General features: G+C 37.6%; 2 protein-coding genes across 4 annotated transcripts in view; one reads left to right on the top strand and one right to left on the bottom strand.

The window, feature by feature from the left end:
• Positions 1-11,162, bottom strand: part of TBCK (TBC1 domain containing kinase) — a 100,051-nt gene extending 88,889 nt beyond the window's left edge. Inside the window, exons 1-3 of one of the 2 annotated variants that reach the window (XM_018072455.2) lie at positions 10,885-11,162; positions 5,035-5,270; positions 2,493-2,565 (exon numbers count right to left, since the gene is read on the bottom strand). In XM_018072455.2, the coding sequence (XP_017927944.1) occupies positions 2,493-2,565; positions 5,035-5,227 (266 nt within the window). In that variant the 5' untranslated portion in view covers positions 5,228-5,270; positions 10,885-11,162. Of the gene's footprint in view, positions 1-2,492; positions 2,566-5,034; positions 5,271-10,884 lie in introns of those variants that run through there. The other variant, XM_018072463.2, reaches the window with a different exon arrangement.
• A 268-nt stretch (positions 11,163-11,430) lies between these two features.
• The window catches only part of AIMP1 (aminoacyl tRNA synthetase complex interacting multifunctional protein 1), a 38,969-nt gene continuing 33,827 nt past the window's right edge, over positions 11,431-16,572 (top strand). The window contains exon 1 of one of the 2 annotated variants that reach the window (XM_018072439.2): positions 11,431-11,502. In XM_018072439.2, coding sequence (XP_017927928.1) covers positions 11,501-11,502 — 2 coding nt within the window. In that variant the 5' untranslated portion in view covers positions 11,431-11,500. Of the gene's footprint in view, positions 11,503-11,824; positions 11,879-16,572 lie in introns of those variants that run through there. The other variant, XM_008933198.3, reaches the window with a different exon arrangement.

The following is a 16,572-nucleotide window of genomic DNA, read 5'->3' as shown; positions in this document are numbered from 1 at the left end:
ATATGTATAGAAAGACAGACAGTCCATCATGTAATGTCTTGAACTTCAGCACTAACATAATAGAAGATTTCCTGCTGATTTTACATCAGCTTGTGGTACAGGTGCAAAGGACTTAGGTTACTGGCAAGTGTAAGGAAAATTAATCAAGAAACCAGAAAAGCAGCTTCTCACATTCCATAAACAGTTTATAAAATTAATTACAATAGCATATGCACCAACTCTGGATGTGTAATCAACTATGCTACCAGTGACCAATACAATCAGAACACATAAAAAAAGCTAAAGACTTCCCTCCAAAGGTAATTGATATAGGCAGATCACATAACTAATAACTGGGAAATGGTCCATCCAAGTTATTTCTGGAAATTTCTAGGTCTCATCAAGAATCAAAAAATTCTGTTTTCATTTAAAAAAAATAGAAGGAAAACATCAGTCTTGCAAGAAACTTCATTTGAAGTGAACATAATTTATCTTTTTAGCTACTACTGCAAAAGCTGCAATTTTCAGCAGATGAGTCACTAATGTCTCTTAAAGCTATGGATATACATACAGGCTATATTTTAGCCCTATACCTCAGGTGTTATAACTTCCAGAACAAATTCCAATTGGCTCATTAGAAGAAAGATCAGATAATAGAATAACTTACTTCAGTAAAAACTTCCTCATGACAAGAGGGAAGAAATAAAGCCAGGCTTTGTGCAACTACTCTCAACAGAGCCACAGCCCAAAGAGCTGAGGTAACTGTCACAAACTGAGTAACTTCTTTCAGCATGCAAAACTCAAAGTCACATACCTTACCAAACTAACCAAAAAAATCTCAAAAACCTTTCTGGATGCCACAAAACACATGCAAGTATAGAGGGGCATAATGGAGGTACATACAGACCACTGTTATTTGAGAAAGTTTTGCCAGAGAACCTACTTAAGCATACTGTATCAAGGAATTTGAACCAAACTGAAAGAGCTACATGCATGCTTTTTCAAAAACAGTCATGAGACAGCAGGCAGTCTGGGCTGCTCCTCATCTAACACCAACACACATGTTCAAACAATAGTGTGAGAACTGAACGAAAAAGGAAAGAAAAAAGTTTCTGATGCTTTAATTATTTCTGGAACTTTGCACAATAGGAACCTGATGCAAAACTGTGTGAAGAACTATAAGATATATATATATATACACACACACATCACACATGAAAAACCCTTTACACCTAACCACCTCTCTATCTCAAGAAAAAATGGAAACCATAGTTCCTTAACATTCCTCAAGCTATAGTCCTCTGCAACACACACTGCTATACAAGCTTAAGCTTACAAAATGCTAACACAAACACAGGGCATTTTTCATTTAGACAGATCTCTGCCAGACATTGTTAGCATCCTATTTAGGGGCTGCAAGACTCAAACAGCTACAGAACCAGTATTACTCCCTTTATACAAACCTAATTTGGGATGAGTCACAGGAAGTCACAGAAGCATAGTACCTCATCAAACACAGCCCACTTGAAATGCCTCATGTTAACCGGGAAAAAATTGTCAATTATTCTACTGATTAATTATCATCTCTACATTTGCATAAATATGAAGAGAGATGAAATCTAACTTAAGCTATAAACTTCAAAAGGTAAAATGAGGAGACTCTGGATTTTTCTAAATGTGTTTTATATTTATATATTTTCTGTGTTCTGAAATAATCAGTTAGCACACAATGTCCAGCTTTCCCGAAAAAAAATAATGTTATTCTCCTTCCACTCTTCACATCTTCTGTGCTACATATATACCACTTCTTTACTTCAAAGGTAATAGTGACAGATTTTAAAATGACAGTTAACACTTTGTGCAACAAGCCTGACAGGGATTTTGGGATTTTTGTTTGTTTCGTTAAAGATACAGCTCAACTACTCCATCTATCCTAGTATTTAAGCAAACAGGCCTGACATCCAGCCTTTGCACTTGGTTTTGACCAAAGTGTTGCTGAAGTGACTACATAAACTCAAATTCAAATCACTTATTAGCACCCTGGCATATATATCTGACATCTTGTTCACTTTCTAACTGATAAATTAATAGATTTCTGCATATAAAAAACACACACCAAATTCTATCCATTCTAGTGAAAGTTGTATTTCATGATCCGGCAGACTTAATTGTCAAACTAATTCTTAGAAAGTTCCTTATCCTGTCATAGGCCTGGTTTTATTTTTAAAAAGAAAACCCAAAGCTACTATCACATGACAGACAAGATTTTACGAGTTACAAAGTATTTAATTTATAAGCAAGTTCCCTGTAACTCTTCTGGCTTTTAGAATTGCATGGAAATGAGTACTCCCTCTTCAGGCACATATTTTATCTGATAAACAATGTCTTTAGGTTAAATTTTAACTGAGTAAAATTTATATAATCCAGTAAAAGTTAAAAAATTTGTCCAGGACTTTCCCACAGATGATATGTGAAATGATGATGAGTGGATTTGAATTAGCTTGACATCTTACCTGACAGGCTTTCTTTCACGTAGCAAATCTTCCAGACTCTTTTCACAGTGTTCAGCTGCCACAACCAGTCTCTCTGATAGGAGGGAAAAAAAAAAAAAAAGGTATAGCAGAACTGGAATCCAGATGAGATCCTGGGAGTATAGACTTCACACTATATCTATTTGGCAGATGTTAAAGAATTTTGACATACACTGTATGGAAAATTATACATAATTAAATGTTAAAGAAGTACAATTTATGGATAACACCACTATTTTTTGTTTATGAGATATAGCAGATTATCTTTCTAATTTCCTCATGTGAAGCACTGTCAATCCATCCATCCAGTAATCTCCTAACAAATGTTGAAGTCCTCAGCCAGTGTCAATCAGATTTGACTGAAGAATAGAGGTCTCAAAATAAGCATCTATAAATTAGCAGAAATATGTAGCTGGGTTGACAAAAGAGACTCAAAGTAACACCAGCTTTGAGAAAAGGGACTCAGGCTGAGCACAGGAGTTTGTCCTGATGAGCCAACAAGCTCCAGCACCTCTTGCCCAACAAATATCTATAGTCCTTGCAGGGGTCCCACATGTTCTGAAGACTGATGGGCTGGCTCTGAATAGAGAGGAAAACCCAAAGCTATCGTTGCACTGAAGACAACAATCATACAGCAGGAAAAGACAAAGGTATAAGATGTTACATGGGGGTGTGAGAAGACTCCTAAAGTAGCTAGGCTCTGCTGCTTCTGCTACTCATAGATGAGCCAGTACTCAAGGTACAGATTCAAAATCAAACCAACTAAACTATCTCACACACATTTTTGTAAGATGACTGTTAGAGTTAGATAAAAATAGAAAACTGAGGAACACCTGTCATCACATTAAAGCGGGAATGCTTGTAATTCAACTGTTTCTTCCTTTTTAAAATCAAAGGACCATTTATGCTTTCTTTGGAGGAAAAAATTCTGAGACTGCCTCCTGCAATGCTAGGAAAGACTTAAAAGTCGTTCAATTTTACAAAAAAAAAACCAACCCACATTTGAATGTGGGGTTTTTTTTAATATATTTCCCCTTTGAGGGTCTTCTGGGGGGGATGCATACATCTAATTTTTTTTTTGCACTGTTTTCCTAGTCTGCTCTCATGTTCCTCTGTAAGAATAGAAATTGGCATTTGCAAAAAAAAACCCCCACAAACATTAAATCATTATGCCAAATTATGAGAGAAATCATTATGCCAAATTGAAAGTTCTGTTAGTATAAGAAAGAGAAAATTTGCCACCAAATTTGCCATATTATTTGAAATCTATTAGCTGCTATTCTAACCATTAGGAACAGTCTCCTGATTTCATGATTAGACATTTTATTTGCTATCCATCAAATTACTTCAATTATCAGAGAGTATTTTTTCCTTCATATTTATACACACAAAATCTTCATTTTACTCTTTGTTGTCAAAAAGGTCACGGTTTTCTAGTTATTTTTGATTCATTAAATGTTACGTTAGTTAATGCTTCCTAACCTTTCATCCTAAACAGTATTGTAAGAAAATCCCAGTTTCTCTTTCAAGCGGTACTAGCAAAAGCAAATGAAAGTGATTAAACTTTATAGATCTCCTGACTGCATAAATGAAAAATTCACATGTTTGAGAGCAAAGAAAAGTGCATAAAGAACTCCCTGCCCCACAGAATACTTCAGTGTTTGGAGCTGGCAATATCCTAATCTTCTAAAAATCTTAAACATTCTATCATACTGCATTCTAAAGGGGACAAAAATTACTTGTTCTACCTTATGAGACCCTGTAGCTAATCAAATACAGACAATGTGCTTTTATATGGGAACATTGCTGATTTAAAAGTTAAAGGTGGCAATCACTTAAATTTTCACAGGTGTTGCAGCCTTTTTGTGGAAATTAAGGGCTGTAGTCCTGCTGATCTTGCAACAGAATAAGATCATCTAGAGCAGAAAAAAACAACTGAAGCTTTATTTGAGCTAACAATAAGTGTGATAACAGTTACTGACAAAAAATAGCTGTACTAAAATAAAATAACCATTAGTGGGAGAAATCTTAAAGAGATAGAAAAAAAAAGAATACTGGAAGCTTGCAGCCAAAACACAAGATGACCGAGACAACAAGAATAGACGAAAATCAAGTACAAAAAACCCAACCATCCCATGAAAATGGTCGTAAGATTACAGCATGGGTGTAGGAGTGCAGCATCAAAAATACACATATTTCCATGTCCCACACAAAGACATGGAACAGCAACTGAGTATAAGAATTTTAGAGAGGCATAAAAAGAAGAAAGTACTTAGCTTTTATCAGTTAGTGTAACACACAACAGAACAGGACAAACAACAATCCTCTGCCTTAACTCTACAGAGAAGAAACAGAAGCACCAATGCTGCCAGTCACAGCAAAGGTATATAGTAATTTTAAGACTGAAACCCAGCCACTGTGGTGCTATGAAGGCAGTATTCTGCTCAGTCACCTTACAATATATTGTCACAAAAATATAACTCTGTAACCATACATAAAATTTGCTTATTAAACAGATACTCACCATGTTTACCTCTGGTAATGTCAACGTACTGGCAAAGCCTAGGATGAGTGATTGTTTTAAGGATTTGAAATCTCCCCAAAATTTTTATGGAGTTAGGTGTTAGAGGAAGACCATTACTTCCACAAACATCATGTGGTAGAGCTGAGGCAAAGAAGGTGGAGGCACCCATCACAGAGTCTTTTAAAGGAAACATCTTTTTCACACAATCTTAAACTCTTCAGAGCAATTTGTGTTCCCTAAACAGAGAATACAAAGTAAAAATTTATCTGCAAAGTATACAGGTTCCTAGTTGTTTACTAATTAATGCAATTAATTTTTTTCCCTCTGTTATGGGAGAAAGGGACATTTTTGAATAATAAACACAATAATAATAATACTACAGTGCTGCTGCGTCATAAACACCACATTTAAAGATGAAAATATAACCATAGTTTTAAACACAGATTTAAGAATCAAATACAACTATTTTTAGGAGCAGATACATGCTTTAATACAAGCAATCTTCAGATAACTACTTCAATATAGTAGGTTATTTATTCAAAAAACAGTAAAGGCACTAAACAGACAACACTCTTCTAGAATACCACCTTGTATCAGCAGGCCACAAGTCCAGATTACCATAGCTTTAGTGATGATCCAGCATCTATATACTACAACAATCCTAATATTTAAAGCTATGATGTAACAGTCCTCTTTCCTACCACCATTCCTTTCCCTATCCATGGGTAAAGCTGCTAGCTCACACACTGGATCAATAACAAATTAAGAAAGTAATCTATGTTAAATATTTCTGTGAGACAGTCAAGCAAAATAAATTATCCTGAAATTAGGTCCAGGAGCACTTTCATGACCACTTTTCTCTCCAGCAGGAACAAGCTCTCTCCTCTGAACTAGGCATTTCTACTCAGCGTGAGCTGAACATTTTCTCTGCATTTTTCCACAACCAACCATTACACCATTCAAGAACATGAAAATCTAAACCATGCACAACTAACAGACACTTCCACAGTCAGAGAGGCCTCAGGTAAAACTGCCTGAACTCTTCTTACTAACAAACTACAAATTTAATCTCAGGCAACAAGTTCCAAAAACCGCATCAAGCCTCTGCTCAGCTCATTTCTGGATTGCCCAGCAGGTGACTCGAGACAGTACAATCTATCATTAGGGACTATTATCCAAACACATTAACTCCCACAGCACATTTGTACTTGTGTACAAGGATACATATACAAACAGAGATAAAAACTTATACCAAGCTTATACCTTCTTAAGTGAGCCCTGGTGTGGAAGCTGTGATGGTGAAGCAGATGGCACTTTCACGTATTGTCGTAAAAGAGGCCATAGAATAAAAAAACATCCACTTCATTAACAAACCTGTGCAGGAGAGCACCATCCAGATCACTTCAACATCACAGAACAGGGTCTGGAGGCATCTATGTATACCATCAACAAAACCAGTCCACTGACATGGAAAGCAACTCTCTTGTGAGCCACAGAACAGTCATTATAAGCTCTGAAGAGCAGAGGTAAATATGCAAGTTCTCCAGGAAATGAGGAAGAAGAACACGCAGGATTTGAATCCCATAAAAGAAATAATACATCAAGCTTAAAGTATAAATGCGACATAATTCTTTCAAATCAGATGTGATAATTTTTTAACATTTTAGGTGCTTCACAAAACAAAACGCAAGAAAAAGAATATTATGCAGAACACTAATGAAGCTATTCACTACTTTTTTGTTCTTCTTTAAGCCAAAATTAACCTGCTGCTTTCAGGAAAAGGGATTCTCTCCTGAGGAAGTCACGCAGGAGAAACAGAACACCTAATAATTTAGTGTCTCAAAATTATTCTTTCTCTATGGGAACACTCTTGTCTCAAGCATAACATTCCCAGTTAAAAACTACTAAATTTATTTCATGAACCCCAACTGAGAGTGACTCCATATAGGCAGCACAAAGATATTTATAAACCAAACATATTTACTAAGTCTAGACAAATGGAAATTATGGAATGTACTTGTGTTTGAACTAATACAGTCCAATCTAAGATACAAAGCACATTGAAATGACTGCATATATTTGTGATTTTTTTCCTCCTCTGAAGAAATAGGGACATGAGATATGTACTTTTACATTCTAATAAACATCACCATATTAAATGTGAATGCATAGAATTAAGGAATCAAACTTGAAAAAGGAAGAAAATAAATCTGGAACAGCATTGAGCATTGTAGTTTTTATAATAGTATTTGTATTAAAAGTCTTATTTGTAAATACAGAACACTTTCATATCTCATGAATATTTCATTTTTTTGGGGGAGTAAATTATTTATTTTGGGATGCGAACAGTGGAAATTACAGTTAGAATTTTCCATTGGAAAGACATCAGTTGGACAGGGTGCCAGCAAAAAGATTTATTGGCACGCAGCAATTTCCAACTGGAAACCTTTAGCTGTGTACTTATAACAAGACCCACATTCCTGTAAAAACATCACGTCTGCCAAATGAACTACTCAGCTTCAGGAAGAAAATATATATTAAACATCTAGAAAATGTAGTTTGACTTAGAGATTGAATTATAATCTTGCTTGGCACAATGGTCCTCTTAATATTTGCTCTAAAATAAAAGAAAACCAAGTTATTAGGATCAGAGTTGAGGGAAAGGAGAGTAAAATTACATCTAAGCAGAAAGGTGCATTATGCCTCTAAAAATGTACATATGTAGAATACAATATATTTACTGAGAGAAGATGTTTTCATTTTTACTGTAGAAAAACAGTGTTAGAGAATAATTCCCTAATACATTGTACCTGCATTCAGCTGACATTTAGAAAGGAATTTTCATTAAAACAACTGTTAAATTTCATTAATTCAATAAACCATTTTAAGAGATTAAACTTTCCTTGCACTCTACATCACTTAGCTTACAAGGATGATTTACACCAACTGCAATGTGTTCAACTTATCCCTGGCTTCCTTTGGTTAGAAAGCAGACAGGAGAAAGGAAGACATGATACAAGCAATCTTTCCTGACACCTACCTCAAGGAATCAATAAGGAATTTTGAAAGGTATGCATTAAAACAGGTTCTCTTATTATAGAATTAATTCTACGGGAAACCATGAAAGCATTTTAAATGGGGTTCTGTTTGTTTTGTGGGTTTTTTTGTCTGTTTTTCTTTAACTCCACATTGAAGTCTGGCAGAACTATAAACCCATGAGTGTGCTACACATCGTCCTTAGGGTCACCAAATGCAGTTTTACACCTTGAACTCACTTGTACTATGTAAAAGAGACACATATTGCATTAATTTTATGACTTGAAGGAATGAATTATATCCTGCAGAACCTCCCCACTACTTTGAAATAAAAACAGGAAGAGAAAAAGAAGGGTTTGTTATTTTAAACTGACACTGCAAACAGTTAAGGCAAATTCAGTTTTGGGATTGAATTCTGGAAATTCAATTCTGACAATCCAGAACAGCAAAGATGGAAGAGGAAATGAAGACTTGCCTTATTAGTGTCATCTAAAACTACCGAGTCACTGTTTCCAAAGCACCATTTATTCCATATATGAGAGACAGTCTATCACATCTGTGAAATACGTCTGGCATAAAGATTAGAAGTCCAGAAGTGGATTTGTTGCATCCCACCTCTGAATGGCCTTCCTGAGCTCCCTTGCCTCTGTCCAAATCTCCCTTAGAAACCTTTAAAGTACACAAACACACTAACCAAAATTCTCAGCAAAATCAGCCACGAAAAAAAAGACCTTTACAAATTCCTATTTAATATTCAGATTAAGCACCATTTTGAAAATCTTGCACTAGATAGCTTGTCCATGACTAAGATTCAGAAATAAAATACAGCATGGAGCTCCTCATCTCCTGAGCAACTTATTTGCTCCTCTGAATACCTACTGCTCTCAGAGAACAAATATTTTTTTCTTCAGAATTCAGTCTTTTCTATCCATCATTTAAAGTTTCTTCACTGTAGCAGTGCTAAGGTGATTGAGTCAACGGACACTTAGAACTTTGCTCTTAAGAAAATGTATAAATCTCTCAGAAGCAAATATTGCCCATACAAGCAGACCAATCTGAATAAAACCACCCAGTGAAACACAGCTGTGGCTCTCCTCAACTGTCCATGTGCAGAAAAAATGACAAGTAGCCATGTGCTAATACCTGTTAGTAATTTGAAATGGCTAGTTATTTAAACACCTCTTCAGTATCCAGGTGCAAACACTCCCCACCTAATGAAGGCAGCTTTTCGGCATTAAAACATAATTATAATCAGAACTGCTACTAAATTACTTTTAAAGTAATTGAGAACAATTCCAGGAGAGCAGGTAGCCTGACCATCCTGTACTTACACTGCTTTTCATTAAATCACAGTATTTTAAACAAAGTAGGCCATTTCATAAGAAGAAATTCTTTCACAGAATTTCTTTGTTCTTAAGTCTTACAATATTCCTGCTGCAATCATAGGAATTATTAATTTGATAAAGTAAGTGAAATAGAAGATCCAATTTTACCTAGTGCTGCTACTTCCCAAAACTCCCCCCCAAACTGTGATTTATCTCCCACTGTCAACCATTGTCAATCAGCTATACACAAAGTTTATTAAAATGCATAATGAGTATTGAAGAAAAGCTGAATTCAGATTCCTATGGAAGGGACCACAGAAAAAAAAGTAAGAGTTTGCTAGGATAATCACAATAATGAGATGGGGCACATTCATTTCACAATAACAATAATAATAAAACCTATTAAGTTATCAACTTAGTTTTTTGCAGGGGATGGGGGAAACTGTGGATTAAATTTAGTTCACCTCACTTTTTTTTTTTTTAATTTGCAGTATAAACTGAACATCTGCCACAAATGCCATAAGATTGCTAAAAAAATCTAAATGTAAGCAGAATTGTGTTTAATCAAATATTTTCCCCCGTGGCATAACATTAAAACATCTTTTACATTCTTTTACAAGATTTTCTAATTTCTCTAACATTCACTGAAGTAAGAAGCATTCTGACTACAAATAAAGAATAACTATGAAGTCATGGGCAGATAATTACAGGCAGTAAGGCACAGTTAAGAGAAAATAATCAACATTGTCATTATTCTGTCCAAACTAGTAAATTCAGTAAAGAAAAGAAACACTTTGCTTTGGATTTCAGCTACACCAGTTCAGCAATAGATGAATATAAAAGTATACCAAAATTTTAATTATAATACTGTTATTCAAGATAAACAGAATATGGAAACCAGATTTTGACAAGGCTCTGGTGCCATTTTTTTACCTTCAATGAACACTGAATTTTGGGGGGAAGGGGGGGAACCCAGACAGGTAACATGGTGCTTTTGGCATAGGTACCTAACATATATTTAAAGAGTTATTTCATGAAAATGCTAAACAGTAATTCCTCTGTGGGGGCATTTTAAAGCATCACTTTACTCAAGTGAAATAGAGCATTTCTTAACCTTTGCTGATGGCTTGTATCTCAGCAATATTTGGAATTCTGTCATATATACACAAATATCCTATGTTCTATACCTGCATTATATTTGCACAGGAGTTACTGGTGCTGTTTGGAGCATCTATAAGGTCACTACACAGATGAAAAGGTTGCTGCCCTGAAAACCAGGCATAAGAACTGGTGAAATTTACACGGACACCTCGAGTTTCACACCTGCAGCTGAACATCCAGCCAGTGGGAGAAAATAACAACACTTGGACGGCACGAAGAAAAAAAAACGACAGTTTTTGGTATTTATTTTGATAGATCAGAATAGACTTTCATCCCCGTTTCTCTCCTTTATAAACCTGTTATTTCTTTTACCCGTTATTCCTTTTACCTGCTTATCAGTGCCTTTTGCCTACAGGCTGCCTGCCCGCTCTGCTACACCAGTGTTCCCTACAAAGATACAAAGACGGGGTTTGTCACCATTTGATGTCTCCGACAGAAGCGGCTGTTCAGGGACTGAACCTTGTAGGAGAGAAATCAGCTTCACCCGGCTGATCAGCCCTGTGCCGCTATGAGCTCGCCAGCCAGGGGTCCTCAGGGGAAGGGGTGTTGGATGGGGATCGGGATGGGGAAGGCTGCCGGCGGTACCTGCACCAGGGCCACCTCCCCGCCCCGGCGTCACTCCGCTGCGCCAGCCGCCCGCTGTAGGACCGCAGGGGCGGCCTGCACGATGCCTGAGCTCTACTTCGTTCGGGTCTCTAAAAAAAAAACAACAAACCAAACAACTACAAAGAAAGAGTTTAACACCCTTTCTGACCCCCCTCCCCGCCGTGTACGCGCGTGCTCCGCCAGTGCTCTGGGAACAAGGCGTTGGGTGCTCTTTAGCCCGGTGCTTGCTGAGCGCAGCTTTCGCGGGCGCCCGCTTATAAACCTCAGGCGCTCGCTGGAGCAGCCCCGGGCAGCGGGTCCTTCTTCTCCGCTCGGGCGGCAGTGGCGGCTCCTGGTTCATGTGAGTGTCCCGCGGGGGCCGCAGCGGCTCTGCCTCTACCCCTGGTCTGCCCCTGCCCTTGTCTCTGCTCCAGGCTCTGCCCCTGGTCTGCCCCTGCCCTTGTCTCTGCCCCAGGCTCTGCCCCTGGTCTGCCCCGGACTCTGCCCTTGCCCCGGGCTCTGCCCCTTCCCCTCGCCCTCTCCCAGCGCCCCCGCGGGTTCCTCACCCCGGCAGTCCCTCGCCAGCCACCAGGCCACTGGGCCCTGGCGACCTCACGCCCTGGGGCTCCCCCGGGGGCCGGGCCGAGCTCCCTGGAGCGGGCGCGGGGGGGGGAGCCTGGCAGGGCCCCGCTAATTTGCTGCTACTAATCGTCTCCGAGCCGCCAGAGCTAACGCAGGTGGGATATAGCTGGGATTCTTTGCGGAGGGGCAGGATGGGAGCCGCGAGCTGCGGAAAGCGGCGCTAAACTCGTGGTTCAGTTCGCGCGTGGGATTTGCTCGCAGGGCTCGACGTGCTCTGTGACTGTAGGGCGGCTTTGCAAACGCAGACACCGCGCTTTGAGCGGAGGACGCGCCTGCACCCGAAGGGGTCTATCCAAAATTAGTTGTGTTCCTGCATGCAGCCCTTCCCCTGGAATGAGGGCTTGGAAGAGGCGTGATGGTGGACTGTTGGAGGAAACGCTGTAATAGCCTGGGAAGTGCAGGCACGGAGAATCTACTGAGCTTTGCACAGGAACGGCTGTTACTAGTGGGAAAGTAAATGCTGCCTTAGTTTGGATTGTAGAACATTCATTATGCCTTTCAATAAACTTCAGTGAGCGAAAAGTTCAGTATTTGGTCCATCCTCAGTAGAGATACTGTAAAGTATTAACATACAGCACATACTGCATTTGGGAATGGATGCAGTGGATAACAGGGGCGAGCTTATGCGTTATTGCTTGTTAGGTCACATTACGAGTGCACGGCCAACCAGCACATGGCAACACTGCTGAAGTGCTCTATAACCTTAGGCTGACCTGTAAGGTTCTCTGAGCTGGGTTTAGCAGCTGGCAAAATGAACAAAATACTGCTGCAAACTAAGTAATATTTACATTTCTTGCTCTGTCTGTTTCTTTAACTCAGAAATTTATTTTTTTTAATGATATCATTGCTTTTCACAAAGTTTGTGATTCAGGATACTTCCATGAACTCTGTAGTGAGGTGAGGCAGCAGGGATTCAATACAGCATCCTGGCTTTGTATGTCCTTATGATTCACTCGCTGTATTATTCTCCAGTTACGTTTAAATTTTATTATTCTGTTTGGCAAACCTGTTGGAAGATAAGTCCGAAATCTATAAAATCAAGCAAAACCAAAGTCCCAAACCTGAATTTTTAATACTGGATATTCTTAAAAATTTTAAGGCCTTAGAAATGGGTTGGTAAAGTGATGGAGTTTTTGTTTGTTGGGGTTTGTTTGTTGGTTTTTTTGTTGTTGTTGCTGTTTGTTTTGTGTTTTGTTTTCTCAGCTAGCCTCAAGGGTCATTGCTTATCAGTGTCATAATATTTTTTCTCCACTCTGTTACAAGTTAACAATATATTCTTGTTACAGCAATTTTGACTTAAAAGTATTTTAAGCAATATATCTGTGAGTTGCTTTCATGTTTTAGCTCTACTGGATCCTGAATGTGCAAGATGTTGAGGGCAGAGTGATTTAAGTCAAAATGATTGTTAAAACCATTTTCAGCAAGCTTCTGCTCAGGAATGTCTTTTTCCAGTTGTTAGTATGAAGCTCGTGCATATTTTCTCTATATTGGTATAGCTGTATTCATTTCTTTTACACCTTTAAATGTAAATAGAGAAGGAAATAATTCTTATTCCCCAGACTGAAAGCAGTGGACCGTGTGAAGAAAATGGTATCAAATGAAAAAGGGTATTTGCTTAAAACAGTCCATCAGATTGGAAATAATTGGGCTCTTGAGTTGCCTAGGGCATTGAGGACTTGATGCCTCTGAATGAAGCATATTTGAGTGGGAAGACAGTCTGAAAAATAAATTTAATGCAGAAAGGTGTGGTTATGCTGCTTTGACATCATTATAACTCTCAATAAGCATGAATTTAACAGTGGTAAGTTAACCTAGGGCCTCTTTCTTGAAGGAGGGCTAAACAGTCCATGGATATTTCTTCATTCTTTTGATTTAGGAGATATTGTCTGTAATGGCTTTTCTTCTAAAATATTTGACTGAAGTCTGTTTAATACATTACTGTCTTTTCAGTTAGGTATGTTATCCAAGAAGACTAGGAATGAAGTTAATTGTGTGCCACGAGGGCGGGGAGGGGAAGCAAATAGCCCCCTAGGACTTGTTATGCTTTGCAAAGTCTTTTAAATCAAATAATACCATTTTCTTAAAATTAATTTTGACAACCAAAAATTTATAAGATTCTAGTCTACTTGAGTCTTTGACTTTCTATTGACCTGGAAGTTTCACGGTATTGTTTGCCTGAAAAGAGAACTATAAAACACTGTGTGAGTAATGCTCTGTCATGCAAGGTGTATTGGTGGCATTCCTCCCTTTTCTTCTTCTTAGTTCTTTCTAAAGTTGTGTGCTTAATATCCTTGGTAGAATTACATTCTTGAAGGACAGGGTCCCAATTTAGAGAATGTTGAAATATATATACTTAACTGTAGTGTTTATCACTGAAATTTCATGCTATATGCTTTACACACTGAATTCTTTATTTAAGTGACATGTCATCACAACAATTTGATTAGTATTTCCAAATCTTAATCTTTTATTTGTTAATCTTTTATTTTTGTTCCTTGAACTCCACAGAGACATGGTTGTTTGTAACTGGGGGTTGGTGTGTATGTGTGTGTGTGTTTCTTAAATTAGGACTAAAGTAGAAAGTTAAAAACTTTCATTTTATATTAGTCCATAATATATTGAGATACAGTACACTCATTTCAGTTAGCACGAAACTTTAAAAGCAGCTTCTGGAAATATTGTATGAATGCCTCAAAATAGTGCTATACTCTTATTACACAGCATGTTTTATACTGTAGAACCATGCTAGTTTGAATTATGAGATAGTAAGAGATAACATAAAGTAATAATCAGCTGTAGTAATTTGTGTTTTCTTTCTGAATTAATAAACCACTTCTAAAATTGCTGCTTTACATAAATTCACTAATTGTCAATAGAATCAAATTAGAAAACTGTCACTTTCTCAGCTTCCCTGCGCCTTCCTCCTTGAAGTAGAATAAATAATCTTATGGATGTCATGTTACTCTGTTCATTTCTTAAAAAGCCTTAAGAAGCAGCAGAGAGAGCTTGACATCAGACTGAGGGGTGGATCCTGAATTGGCAAGAAAAACCACATATCGAGATCCAAAATAGGACATAAGTGTTATCCAGGACCTGCCCAGACCAAGAATGAAAAGAAAAATTGAGTTCTTGAGTGCCTACAAACCCCACCTGTTTTACAAGTCCCTGTGAACATACTTAGGAAATACCTATATAATAAAAATAACATAAGCAGTTGTCATTAGAAGGATTGATCAAATGTGCAGGAAGACAAATCTGTTACCAACCGTAGTATTTTTTAACTTTTCCAATTATGGTTTGATTGCTGTGTGTCACTGCTGTTGTGTGAATGTATTCGTTCATATTTGTCTCTTCTAAGGGAGAGTTTCCTAAAACCTAAAGAAGGGCAAGTGCTAGGCAACATTGATAAAACTGAGGAGTCAGCATAGAAAACAGCTACTAGGAACATCAGATGTGGGCAAAGCAAACAGCACCTCTTATTTCTTGTATGAGTTACATGATGTCAGTTGAGCAAGACCCCCAGAAATCTGTTTATTCTTCTTAACAGTTACCTGTATGATTCTTACCTTTACCAAGAAACATTTCCCCTGATAGATTTCCCATCATACTGGGTGTGAGGGGGAAATCAATGTTTATTTTTTATTTCCATGGTTACCTTAGTATTAAACAGTAAGGGGGTGGAAAAAAGGTCTCTGGCTTCCCACTCCCCCCGTTGTGATGGAAGCCATCCTTCCTCATAATTTAATTTAAAAAAGGTTTGAATATTTCTCAAAACAGTCTTCTGCTTTATTATTTTAAATTATTTTTAATATTATAATTTATTTTTTTTTTGGTGCTTGGGAAAAAGTGCTTTCCTTTAAAAAAATTCTTTTAAGGAAAATCTTAGTGACTGCAGATCAGTAAGTCATCAGCTAAAATTTTCACAATTTTTTTTCTTGGAGAATGAGAAAATAGAGTGCTGTCTGCATTATGATGTTAAAGGTCAATTTATTTAGAGTGAGTGTAAATTTAATACGTTATTTTACTTCACAGGTGGTTTCTTTCTCCTGCTTTCAGAGTTAGCAAATCTTTTATGTGTATTTTGTTGTCCCAAATAAACACACTTGAATATGTGGAAATATCGCAGAATGGTAACTTTTATTAAATGTTTTTTAAAGTTAAATAAAACACATGGATATAAAAAAGGGAAATATTATTTGGTTTGTAACACCAGGTGTAACAAAAAGACCTTGGCAGAAGAGGAGCAAAAGATCTCATTCGTTCTCATCTATTATATCTTAATCACTTCTGACAGATGTTTGCCTAACCTGTTTTTAAAACCTTCCAGTGATGGATATTCCACAACCTGCAAAGGCAGCCTGTTCAGTCTATTACTGTTACTTGAAAGTTTTCCAAAACTTAAATCTTGCATTCTTTTTGATGTCTGCATCAGACCTGGTGAACAGTTTAGTCCCATTCTCGTACCAGCTTGCTTTCTGTTTGAAGAATGAGACCAAGTCTCCCATTTATCTTCTCTTCTATAGACTAAACAGCTATACTTCTTTCAAGCTTTTTGATCTTCTTTGAAGTGTCTTTAAGAAGCTGAGAGACAGGAAAGGGGAATCTGAACAAAGGCAGATCTCTGTGGCAGTTGTAGGGAGTCTTGAGTATGTATGAGTGCAATATAAGTATTGCTTGAGCAGCTGAGACAGTGTGCCTACAATAAAATGTGTCTAGTCAAGATTTCCTTACTTGCTTCTCCTTTATTTACTCCTGTTTCCCTCACACTTGTTTTCTAGAGAAATTGCAA

This window comes from Manacus vitellinus, unplaced genomic scaffold (assembly GCF_001715985.3).
Source record: "Manacus vitellinus isolate BGI_N305 unplaced genomic scaffold, ASM171598v3 scaffold_0_pilon, whole genome shotgun sequence".
NCBI classification, from domain to species: Eukaryota; Metazoa; Chordata; class Aves; order Passeriformes; family Pipridae; genus Manacus; species Manacus vitellinus.
This window is presented reverse-complemented; position numbering and strand designations above follow the sequence as displayed.